At 45.2% G+C, this 12,497-nt stretch overlaps 1 protein-coding gene across 4 annotated transcripts in view; it reads left to right on the top strand.

The window, feature by feature from the left end:
- zbtb17 (zinc finger and BTB domain containing 17) overlaps positions 1–12,313 on the top strand; it is a 33,991-nt gene extending 21,678 nt beyond the window's left edge. For 3 of the 4 annotated variants that reach the window (XM_072245282.1, XM_072245283.1, XM_072245284.1), the window contains 6 exons: positions 1,925–2,041; positions 3,813–3,933; positions 4,825–4,955; positions 9,050–9,274; positions 10,343–10,423; positions 11,016–12,313. In XM_072245282.1, the coding sequence (XP_072101383.1) occupies positions 1,925–2,041; positions 3,813–3,933; positions 4,825–4,955; positions 9,050–9,274; positions 10,343–10,423; positions 11,016–11,293 (953 nt within the window). In that variant the 3' untranslated portion in view covers positions 11,294–12,313. Of the gene's footprint in view, positions 1–1,924; positions 2,042–3,812; positions 3,934–4,824; positions 4,956–5,842; positions 6,540–9,049; positions 9,275–10,342; positions 10,424–11,015 lie in introns of those variants that run through there. The other variant, XM_072245285.1, reaches the window with a different exon arrangement.
- The last annotated feature ends 184 nt before the right edge of the window (positions 12,314–12,497 follow it).

The raw sequence follows: 12,497 nt of genomic DNA, 5'->3' as shown, positions 1-12,497 counted from the left end.
CAATCATGGCTGATCCTTTTTCTTCTATCTCCTCCTCACCCCCAGTTCCCGGCCTTCTCCCCATAACCTTTCATGCCATGTCCAATCAAGAATCTACCAATCTCTGCCTTAAATACACCCAATGACCTGGCCTCCACAGCTGCATGTGGCAACAAATTCCATAAATTCACCACCCTTTGGCTAAAGAAATTTCTCCGCATCTCTGTTTTGAAAGGGCATCCCTCTATCCTGAGGCTGTGCCCTCTTGTCCTAGACTCTCCCACCATGGGAAACATCCTTCCCACATCTACTCTGTCTAGGCCTTTCAACATTGAAAAGGTTCAGTGAGATCCCCCCTCATCCTTCTAAATTCCAGCAAGTACAGACCCAAAGCTATCAAGCGTTCCTCGTATGATAACCCTTCCATTCCTGGAATCATCCTTGTGAACCTCCTCTGGACCCTCTCCAAAGCCAACACATCTTTTCTAAGATGAGGGGCCCAAAACTGCTCACAATACTCAGGGTGAGGCCTCGCCAGTGCCTTATAAAGCCTCAGCATCACATCCTTGCCCTTGTATTCTACACCTCTTGAAATGAGTACCAATATGGCATTTGCCTTCCTCACCCCTGACCCAACCTGCAAGTTAACCTTTAGGTTGTTCTGCACAGTATCTCCCAAGTCAGATCTGCATCTCAGATTCCTGGATTTTCTTCCTGTTTAGAAAATAGTCTGCACATTTATTTCTACTACCAAAGTGCATGACCATGCATTTTCCAACATTGTATTTAATTTGCCACTTTCTTGCCCATTCTCCTAATCTGTCTAGTCCTTCTTCATCCTACCTGTTTCCTCAACACTAACCACGCCCCCCCCCCACCAATCTTCGTATCATCTGCAAACTTGGCAACAAAGCCATCTGTTCCATCATCTAAATCATTGATATACAGCATAAAAAAATGGTCCCAACATCAACCCCTGCAGAACACCACTAGTCACTGGCAGCCAACCAGAAAAGGATCCTTTTATTCCCACTCGTTGCCTCCTACCAATCAGCCAATGCTCTAACCATGTTAGTAACTTTCCTGTAATACCGCAGGCTCTTAACTTGGTAAGCAGCCTTATGTGTGGCACCTTTTCAAAGGCCTTCTGAAAGTCTAAATATACGACATCCGCTGAATCCCCTTTATCTATCCTACTTGTAATCTCCTCAAAGAATTCCAACAGGTTTGTCAGGCAGGATTTTCCCTGAAGGAAACCATAATGACTTCATACTATCTTGACCTCCAAGTACTCTATTACCTCATCCTTAACAATTGACTCTAATGTCTTCCCAATCACTGAGGTCAGGCTAACTGATGTATAATTTCCTTTCTGAATAATGTTGAGAACATGAGTTGTAGAGCCCTTGAAAGCGTGTGCAGAGGTTGTGGAGTCAGTTCCGTGTTGAGGTGAGTGAAGCTAACAACTTTGGTTCAGGAGCATGATGGTTGAGGGATAATAATTGTCCCTGACCCCTAGTGGCATGTCGGACCTCGTTCCTCCACCTGTACCTCTTCCCCAATGGCAGCAACTAGAAGAGAGCATTTATCCTCTCTCTTCCCCTCATGATTTTAACTTGTCTTCCACCAACTAAGTCTTGGTGGAGCAGACTCAATGGGCCAAATGGCCTAATTTTGCTCCTATGTCTTATGATCTTCCTGATCTGGGCTCTTGTGAACCATGACTCATTCCAACTTTACGGAATGTATAACACTCCACTGGGAATTCTGCCATGCCTTGCTCAGATGTGAGGTTGAGGAGTTAAGTGAGGGAACTTATCACTCTCAGCAACATCAGACGCTGTGCTGGTCTGCTCTTCAGAGCTGCTTTGGGGCACTCCTACCAATTTGTTAGAGTCCCCTTCGTTCAATCCAAGCCCCAACCCCATTTGGTTTTCTTTTTCAGGAAACCTGAAGCGCCACCTGCGGATCCACAGTGGAGAGAAGCCGTACGTCTGCCCACACTGCCAGCGAGCTTTCTCTGATCCCGGAGCGTTGCAACGCCACGTGCGCATTCACACAGGTATCCGAGTGACGAGATCGCGCTGTTCGGGTGGTAACATCGGAGCTTCGCCCACCCCGCCAAATAAATTCACGTTTCACGTTCAGGGGAAATTTGTTGTGCGGTAATGGCTCTGCCGCTTCTCTGTTGACGGAGGCCTCGAGCTGCGTGTTAATCATCTGACTGTTGGCTGGGTTACAGCCAAAGCTATAATCCTGGTCAGAGTGTGGTTGTAATCACATCGGAGACTGCTTGGCCTGCATCCCCTGGGTGGGGGAGAGGACATGTTCCTTTGATATTACATCATGTCTCTTTGCCCTGTGACCTTTGCAGCCAGCTGTGAATGTACATTTACCAAGTGCCAGCTGTCTGCTGCCTTTGTTCCTTTTTCCCTTTGAGTAGGTTCCCACGCCACCCAGAAGCACAGTAAGAGTTTGATATGGTAATTACAGATACATTCCCGGCTGCTTCCCCAAGCACGCAGACCACAGAGGTCCGGGTTCAACCCCTGTGGGCGGAGGAATGATAGTTCAGGTGCCACATTAGCTCAGTCATGTCTCAGTCAGCAACACTGGTAACCCTGAGTCAGAAAACTGTGAGGTCAAGACCCTTTCCCGACAGCGAGCACAAATAAAACTGGCTGACATTCCAGTCGGGTAGTGGGGGGGAGCTACACAGTAAGCATTTCAGATCAGATATTAAACTGGCCTTTTAGATTAACAGAGCACAACTGTTTTGAGGAAGGGCAGGGAACATACCCTGGTGTTTGGCAGTTTATCTCTCTGTCAATCATTTATCATACTGCCATTCCTGTGAGCATTTTGGCTGCTACGTTTCCTACATTACCTGAATGCCTATGCTTCCAAAACAGGACATGGTTTGACTTTTGAAGGGCACTACGGAAGTGCTAATTCTTCTTCGTCCTGGTGCCCCGTGAATCACTTGTAAACACATAGAAATCGGGCATGGACAGGGCTGGGCTTGGGCCAGGTCCCTTCTTTACTTACAGAACCTATTGGCGCCCACTGCTTGGATTTGCAACTTGGCTGAGGGCATGTGTACTCCTGGAGTGAACCTCAGGAAGTATCAGCAGCTCCAGGAAAGGAGATGGAAAGTTGTTGATCAGATGAGCTGAGAGATGAAACCGCCAATTTTTCAGGTCAGACATCTTACAACTCTTCTGAAGAAAGGGTTTCCAGCCTGAAATGTTAACTGTTTCTCTGCTGAGTGTTTCCAGCATTTTGTTTCAGATTTCCAACATCTCCAGGTTTTGTTTTCACCTAATAACTGGGAACAGTGAGGAGCTCGTGTGGGCACGTGGCCAAGTGGTTAAGGCATTGGACTAGCGACCTGAAGGTCGTGAGTTCGAGCCCCAGCCGAAGCAACGTGTGTGTCCTTGAGCAAGGCACTTAACCACACATTGCTCTGCGACGACACCGGTGCCAAGCTGTATGGGTCCTAATGCCCTTCCCTTGGACAACATTGGTGTCGTGGAGAGGGGAGACTTGCAGCATGGGCAACTGCTGGTCTTCCATACAACCTCGCCCTGGAGAGTGAAGACTTTCCAGGCGCAGATCCATGGTCTCGCAAGACTAACGGATGCCTTAAGTGAGGAGCTGAGTTGTCCATTAGACCAGGGATGAAGATCTCCCATTCTGCCACTTGCCCCTTTTTTTTTCCCTCTACGTTCACTTCCTTGCTCCCTTTCCCAGGTGATCTCAGACTTGTATTTGTCGTCGCCCTCCCCGCCATGTTTCCTTGGCTGCATTAAGTGTGCTGTTTTTTTTAACAGGTGAGAAGCCTTGCATTTGCATCATTTGTGGGAAGAGCTTCACGCAGGCGAGCTCCCTGATTGCTCACATCCGACAGCACACCGGGGAGAAACCGTACGTCTGTGATCGCTGTGGAAAAAGGTCAGGAACAGAGATCGGCCACGGCAAAGCATTGTCAGTTTCGATTAAAGTTATGAAATTTGAAAGGTGAACCTAGATTGGGTCCCTGGAGAGGGAGGAGCAGCTGTTAGGGGAGGTATAAAGCGGTAACAGTTTCTCAGGGTCGACCGTAGATATTGCATTCTAGTTGTCTACGTGATACACAAGCCAGGGCACTTCGATATGGAACGCAGGCTGTGACCGTGCAGCGGGTTCCCCGATGTCGCTGAATGCAAAGGCAGGTCAGAGGCCGATGTAGTTGGCACCAGTGCCGTGGCAGGAGTTGCCAGTTAGTGCTGAACTCAAGCTCCAGATTTTTCCTCGGTTTACTTCTGTAGCCCTCCCTGTGAGTGGTTTCAGATCAGAGTTTACCTTCTGCTAGATGAGCAGCCAACCACGACTGATTGGCCCCATCTGCCTGAAGCGACTGGTTTTAAGGCACCATTAACCGGCCTTTACCCCTCCTCCTGGGTAGCAATTGTTCCGCTGGGCTTAGTAGCTAAGCCACGCGTGAAGGCCAGGAGCTGGACTTGGTTGTCAGAGGCTCTTTGAGACGCACGCCTTTGGGAACATCTAATAGGTAGTGGGAACTTATCCCCACTACCTCACCCAGCTATGACAACCTTAAAGAGCCATATGTCATATATGTCTGACATACAGTATATATCTAGGAGTTAAACAGATGTAAATAGTGCTTGTGTACTGAGGTTAAGGTTATATTGAAGGTTATAATGAGCTGAGTCATTTTGAGGTCTCCGTTTCTGGATTCTGAAATAAACCAACCAGTTCTGAGGGCTACAGTGGAGATAAAAATTCTCGGGGACTGTTTGAGCTTAGTCCATCCATTTATTCTTTTTCTCCCTCTCCCCTAAGATTTACACAGTCCAGTCAGTTGGCCAATCACATTCGGCACCATGACAATATCCGGCCGCACCAGTGCCACATCTGTAACAAGGCGTTCGTCAATGCCGGTGACCTTGCCAAACACGTCATCATCCACACAGGTGAGCAGCTTCTGGATCCCTCTGACCCTTGTCTGTCTGTCTGTCTTTGGCAGATCTTAACTTTGAACTGTTTCAAGAAACTTGCAGCTGCCAGAACAAGTCCCCTTCATGTGTCAAGATTCCTATTTCTGGTATTAATACTAATTTCATGTCTTTTGTGTAAGTAATGGGTCAGTTAGCTTGGGTTTTGCAGTCGAGCAGTTACCTTAGCAAGCTAATCAAGTTGCCAGTTCCAATATCTGAAAAATGTAACCATAAGAGTTTCCAACTTTTGCAAAAATATAATTTGTTCTGTGAAAAGGGAGAGCCTTGTTGTGTCTGGTTTATGTATGACTCAGGCATTGATTCAAGGCACAAAAAATCTCAACAATAAATGAAAAAGAACTCAGAACAGTTTAGTAAATGCATAACTATACTGCAGTTTCATGGCCTAAGTTTTGTGTCTATTTGGAACTAAGGCTGAATGTCTTATTTCTGGAGCTGTAAGAAGCAGTATGGGCACATGAGCTTCAAAGTCACACATACATTAGATTTTGCTCTTCACAATTTCCAAAACATCATTTTATGTTTCAACCCTAGACCAGATGTCACTTGGCACCTGGTTAATGTAACATCACTGGACTTATGATTCTAGTCATTCATAATTTGGGGCCAATTGATGTGCAAAGAGTACAATCTGGATACTGGTCAAACAATATGTGGTATTACCTGAGTTTTGGTTGAAGTGCCACAATTAGAATTTTCAAAGACAGAAACTTGCAAGGTATAGAAAAATAAACACAAATTTTAATGATTTATTAGGGTGCTTAAAAACCAGTTGTCAATGGGAAATAACTTTAAAATATTTTAAATATTTTCATTTGTCACACGTACATCGAAACACACAGTGAAATGCGTCATTTGCATCGATGGCCAACACAGTCTGAAGATGCGCTGGGGGGGCAGCCTGCTAGAGTTGCCATGCCAACGCAGCAAGCCCACAACTTACTGAGCCTAACCTGTACGTCCTTGGAAATGTGGGACGAAACCGGAGCACCCAGCAGAAACCCACATTGTCATGGCAAGATCGACACAATCCTTACAGACAGCGACAGGAATTCAATCCCATTCTTCCAAACGCTGGCTCTGTAAAGAGTTGTGCTAACCGTCACACTACAGTGCTGCCCTCAGTATCAGTACCTTCTGTTTAAGAATAGAGCGTCTTGAAAATATTCAGCTGATAAGAAAGAGGCAGCCTGGATCTGTAATGGGTAGGTATTAGTGGCATACTGGGATGCAGTGGCCACCCTGGGTCTAACCAAAGGTGTAATTGTTCATACTTTATGTCCTTTTTTACAGTTGCAAAATACTGCTGGTTGTCAAGATCACTGAGTACTGCAGGTCTGGGTACTGCACTCCCTCAGTAGTGATGGAGCCGAACTTATTACGTACTGTAGTTGAGTTGTCACCTGGACTTGTTCCACACTGTTGTTGTGCCGAGGGGTTGCGCAGTGCAAGTGATTGTCTGGGACGTTTTTCTTGTGATTGCAAGACCCTATTAGACATTGGTAATGTAGAATAGTGCGAGTCTGGTTCACCGGTTCATTGGCGAGACAGACGGCGGGGGGGAGGGTGGGGGGGGTTGAGTTGCCTCAGTTGTGCGGAGGACTAGGCCCTCAAGCCGCGGGGCTGCCTGAGGCAGCCATCTAGGAGGGGAGACGCTGAGGCAATATGGGAGAGCAGAAGCCTTTGTGGGTGCACTGGAATCTGTGCTGGGTTGGAGGCTGGCCTCTCCCATTAGTGCTGCTCTCCAGTGTGTGCTCATTAGAAGACCAGGACCACGTCCTGTGCATCATCATCATTCTACAGGCCGTGCTGTTCAGGGACTTGGGAGATCTATAGATATATATTTTTTGTGTGTGTGACTGTATGTTATCTGCTATATGTGCTATGTGCTGTATGGTGTTGGTAATATGTCTTGCACTTTGGCCCCAGAGGAATTCTGTTTTATTTGGCTATGTTCATGTATGGTTGAAATATAATTGAATTTGAACCTCAACTTGTAATATTTGATGGACCTCATTAAATCTTTTGCTGAGGTGATCAAAATATGCTTCTATACTTCCAAAATACATTGAATAAAGACTTTTCATAGTAGTCTGTTGGCTAGAATTGGAACTCACAAAGCAAATGGCAAAACATTGACCTGATTAGGAAAAAAGCGGAGAGAGGCAAAGGGTGCAGAGTAGGGATGGTGGTGAGATGCTCAAATTGACAGGATATGACACAGGCTCTCCCAAAGTGAATTCATATATTTTCAGTGTATAATGAAAGATTTAGGTGATGTGGTACCCAGTAGATAGGTCTAAGCTAGGGGTTCCCAACCTGGGGTTCACGGACCCCCTGCTTAATGCTATTGGTCCATAGCATAAGAAAGGTTGGGAACCCCTGTTCTAGGCCAATATCAATGAGGAAAGAGAAAACAGGTGAAGTTTTAAATGGTCAGAGACTAAAAAGTATCATTCATCAGAGGGACCTGCGTGTCCTTGTACATGAATTATAAAGTAGGTACAGCTGACAAATACAAAGACAGATGGTATTTTGGCTTTTTCTACGGAAGATTTGAATGCAAGGATAAAATCATCATACTGAAATGATGGAGTCTTCTTGTGAGACCTCGCTAGTACCTCTCTGGTGTCCTTACGTAAGGAAGGGTTTACTTGCAATAGAGGAACTGCAGCAAAATTTCAATGAATTTTTTCCTGGGATTGGGGAGTTGTCCGAGGAGAGATGGAGCAGAGGAACCCTATACTCGCTGGAGTTTTGAAGATAGAGGGGTGCTCTTTTTAAAACGTACAAAATTATTCAAGGGCTTTGAGAGGATGAATGCAGCTCCTCCCCCTGGCTGGGCTGCTGGAGCCAAGGGAACAAAAGTGTTGGCCAATCCTGACAACGATGAAAGAAATTGCTTTACCCCGAGATTAGTAAACCCTTGGAACTCTGTACCAAGGGGACTGAAGAAGCTTGGACATTTAGGTGGAGATTAATGGATTCTTGGATTTTAGGGGAATCGGGGGATCTGGGAAAGTGATGCTGAGGTAAAAGATCAGCCTTCAGCTGAAGTGGATGCACACTTACTTTTTCTCGTGTTCATGTGGCAAATGGATTTTGATGTTGGCAAATATGGGGACATCTATTTTGAACCTTAAAAAGACAGCAAGTTAAAAGCAGTGGGGGAGGGGTGTTTATTCAAAGGTAAACACAAGAGATTCTGCATTGGCTAGAAATCTTGAGCAAAATGCGGGAGATGATCAGCAAGTTAGGCAGCTTTTAAGGACGAGAATAAATAGTCAGTTGTTTATTCCTCTCAATAGATGCTGCCTGATCTGCTGAGTTCCTCCAGCATTTTGTGTGTGTGTTGCTGAGGGATCCAAAGAGACGTATATATAGTTGGTAAAAATGTAAAAATATTAAAGGTGTTTAGAAAAGAAAATGTTGGCCATGTACATTAATTAAGTTGTAATTTTATACCATAGCTATAAAAGCCCACTTTAGACCACACCTGGAAATGGGCGTAAATACTGGGGTATTAATTAAGCCTGGAGACAGAGCAGGGCAGATTGAGTTAAATGACTCCAAGCATTAAATTTAATATAGGTTCCATTCCTTGGAATTTGAAAGTCAAGTGGTAACTTGATTAAATGTCTACCTGGAGAAGACATAGAGGGAATGTTTTTGTTGGTTGGATATGTAAGCTTTCTTGAGCAAATAAGGAAGCACTTCTACATACATCTACAATCCGAAACCTGGTTAAAGAGTGTCAAGTATAATATAAGGTATTGTAAAAACTAATACATATTCTGGTGTCTGCCTGTTGCATATTGAAGATAGCCAGTTAAAATCTATTGCATATCTGGATTCTTTAAAATGAGAGAACATTCTGAGGCTTGATTAAAGTAAGACTGTACCATCTAGGATCACAGCAATGAATACCAGTGAGAGTTTGGGACCAATTTCAGTTGCGTTAGGGCTAAACCAGTGAAGGTAGGTTGTTTATGGGGCATAGTTATTGATTATTCATTACTGATCCCAGTAACCATCCACTTCGTGTGCAGGTGAGAAACCCTATCTCTGTGACACATGTGGACGAGGTTTCAATCGCGTTGACAATCTCCGCTCACATGTCAAAACTGTGCACCAGGGAAAGACCGGACTGAAAAAACTCAAAAGTAAAGATGAAGATGAGGAAGAAGACAGGAATGTTGTCACTGTTACAACAGATACCATGGTTACCTTGGCAACTGAGGCACTGGCTGCTACTGCTGTGACCCAGCTAACTGGTGAGTGTTGCTGTTGCTATGGCTACATACAGTACAATGTAATTGATACCAAAGATAGATAGATTGGACTTTAAAACATTGAAGGCTAAAACCTAGGTATTGGAAAGTGAGGCAACACACACAAAATGCTGGAGGAACTCAGCAGACCAGGCAGCATGTATGAAAAAGAGTACAGCAGGACTGGTGAAGGGTCTCAGCCTGAAACGTCGACTGTTTACTCTTTTCAATAGATGCTGCCTGGCCTGCTGAGTTCCTCCAGCATTTTGCGTGTGTTGTTTGGATTTCCAGCATCTGCAGATTTCATCGTGTTCTCTATTAGAAAGTGACTTCAACCATCAGACATCTGTGGCACAAGGTAGCAAGGGAGTCTTATTTTAATCTAACACAGCCAAGAAAACTGTCCTAAGCTTTGCTTAGTGTAAATAAATAAATAAAACTAAATAAAGTTGCCACTTAAGGAAAACTACGGTGGGGCTGTGCAGGGAAGGGCCGCAGTTCAGAGCCACTTGTGTTAGAATCCCTTGAACTATTTACTTTAAGTTTGTAAATCTGATGTTGTATTGATGTTAATTAATGGAATAACATTACTCGCTAAGAGAATGTTGGCGGGAACAACTTGTGTTTATATATTTTAGAATGTTTTGTGAATAGATCATATTTTGTAATAGACAAATTAGCCAGTACAGCTGGAGTCTGCAAAGTGAACACCAGTGTAAGTTAGGGTCAGCATGGCTGAGTCACATGGACAAGGCTGTCATTAGCCAAAAGATGTCCCAAGTTGTGATTATCACGCGGGACTGCAGATCCTGGAGCCTGGAGCAACATACAAACTGCTATTGGAACAGTGTCTGCAGCGGGAAATGGACAATCAACGTTTCATCTGGACTGCAAGTATAGAGGAGACACAGCCAGCACAAAGTGTATCAGACAACAGGTAGAGGCAGGTCATTGTGGGTGTTAAGGTATCTGTCCCCGTCACTGATGATGTCTCTGAGTTCCAGTTAGTGTCCGGTCTCTGTATTCCTGGCCGTCACCATCAGCATTGTTTTGATTGCTGGTTTCTTTCAGTGGTCCCGGTGGCAAGCGCGGATGAAACGGAGGTCCTGAAGGCGGAGATCACAAAAGCAGTCGAACAGGTTCAGGAAGCCGGTGAGCAGTAGGGGAGGGAATCAGGGATTTGTCAAAAGGGCTTCACTGTTGAAATCACCTGAACAACGAGAATACGGGTTATTGAATAAACACTGCAGCCTCCAGTCCCTTTCGCTAGTTGCCCACCACCTTATCTGCACTGTAACTCACTTACACCTGTTCCCCCTGACTATTACTTGCCAGCCATTCTCCCGCAAGTGTAGTGTTGAAACACAAACAGTGCAACAGCAGAATTGCACAAGGAAAACTTGCAGCACCAGCAAGATAACAGTGATCATATGCCTGTTTAGAAATGTTGGCCAGGGCACAGGAAATAATCTTCCACCCTCTGCTTCAGAATGGGACCATGGCATCTTTTACATCCCCCATAGAAAGCAGATGGTGACTTGACTTAACCCATTTGTAGACTGCCACCTCTCTCCTTTGGTGTTGTACTGGAAAGCTGCCTAAGTTTTTGTGAGGCATAAGTTTGAATTGAAATAAAAACCATGCTTTACTTTAACTGTATGAATGGGCCACTGTCAGCCAATAGACTGTAGTTCAGTGCTGGTCATTTTAGTTACGCCATCTTCATTGGCTGTTTCCTCTGCAGATCCGAATGCTCACATCCTGTACGCCTGTGATTCCTGCGGGGAGAAGTTCCTGGATGCCAACAGCCTGGCACAGCACGTGCGCATTCACACAGCCCAGGCCCTGGTCATGTTCCAGGCGGACACAGACTTTTACCAGCAGTACAGCAATGGCAGCTGGCAAGCCGAGCACGTCATCCAGCCGGGAGAGCTCCTTTTCCGAGCTCGGGATGGGGCAGACATCCCAACCTCCGCTGCCGAACAGACTCAGGTACTGAGCTGCCAGAATCCATCACAGTGAGGGATTGACCCAGGAACCAGGGGCACTGTGATAGTCATGTCACGTAGCAGAAGTACTCTGTTCCATCAGCCATCCTGAATGCTGCAATCCAAACACAGCCTGCTCATTAAAGAATTGGAAGCTGTAAGACTGGCTCCATGACTGCAACGGAACGTGTTACAGATCGTTCACGTGCTCTGCAATCTGTAAAACTGTATCTAACGTAGACAGCAACACTAAAAGTTCACAGCTGGAGGACCGTGAGGGAATGCAGTCAGGATGAATAAAGGTTGCTACACGACTGCGAGGGGGTGACTTTTACGATGGTCTCTGCTCCGTTTTCTTATTGAGTGCACTAGGTCCAGCACTGTTTGGGCTGGGAGAGGGGAGGGGGTGGAAACGAGCTTTCAGAATTTCATGGGACTGAATTAGAAGCCAACATTATGTACTCCACAGGATCACTCTGATGTATTATTGTTAAGTACTTACGAGTGATTAAGCTATTTTACCTCCTATGAGCGAGGGCCAGTTGGCAGTCACATCTTTACCACACAATCTGTGCACCGGATGCAAGACATTGTTCCATGCTGTGCCCATCACGCAGACCAGTAATAAGGAAAACATGTTGGACAACACACTGCAATTGCCAGTGGCTGAAAGGCTCACTGTAGAAAGACCCTCCTAAAGCACTTCATGCATCAGAATTCAGCAGAACTTATTTATGTAAGGCAGATGCTATCCACAAGTAATAAAGTGGAAGCTGGTCATAAAGTGATTTTGTTTTTGTTATCTCACGGTTCTGACGTTTTGTAACTTAATGGGATTTCACCTTCAAAACAGGATCGTTGCCACTCGGAATCAGGGATCCGATTTAGGATTTGAAGATCCTGGCTTCCACAGGGCTGTTAAGTGAAAGGAGAAACGAGGCATTAACAGAACGATCACTGCTATTGAGTCACTGAAAGAAGCAACTATTTTCACAATGTGTGTCACCATGTCAATATTTTGATCAGTTAGCAGAGTATATATTTTAAAAGAAAATACAAAATGCATGTCCTCTCCTGAGCTTCATGGCTGTCTTTCTCCAGGTGGACTGTAGTTCTTTTTCTCCAGTGCTTGGTGTCCTTGATTGTAGCTTTCACGTGATTGAAATTCTTGCACATTTTTGGCACACGGACTCTCAGATCATTGTCGGGTTTCTGCAATCATCTTGGTTTTAGACTTT

The sequence above is a fragment of the Mobula birostris genome, chromosome 27 (genome assembly GCF_030028105.1).
Source record: "Mobula birostris isolate sMobBir1 chromosome 27, sMobBir1.hap1, whole genome shotgun sequence".
Lineage (NCBI taxonomy): Eukaryota > Metazoa > Chordata > Chondrichthyes > Myliobatiformes > Myliobatidae > Mobula > Mobula birostris.
Note: the sequence above shows the minus strand (reverse complement) of the source record. Positions and strands in the feature narration are given on the sequence as shown.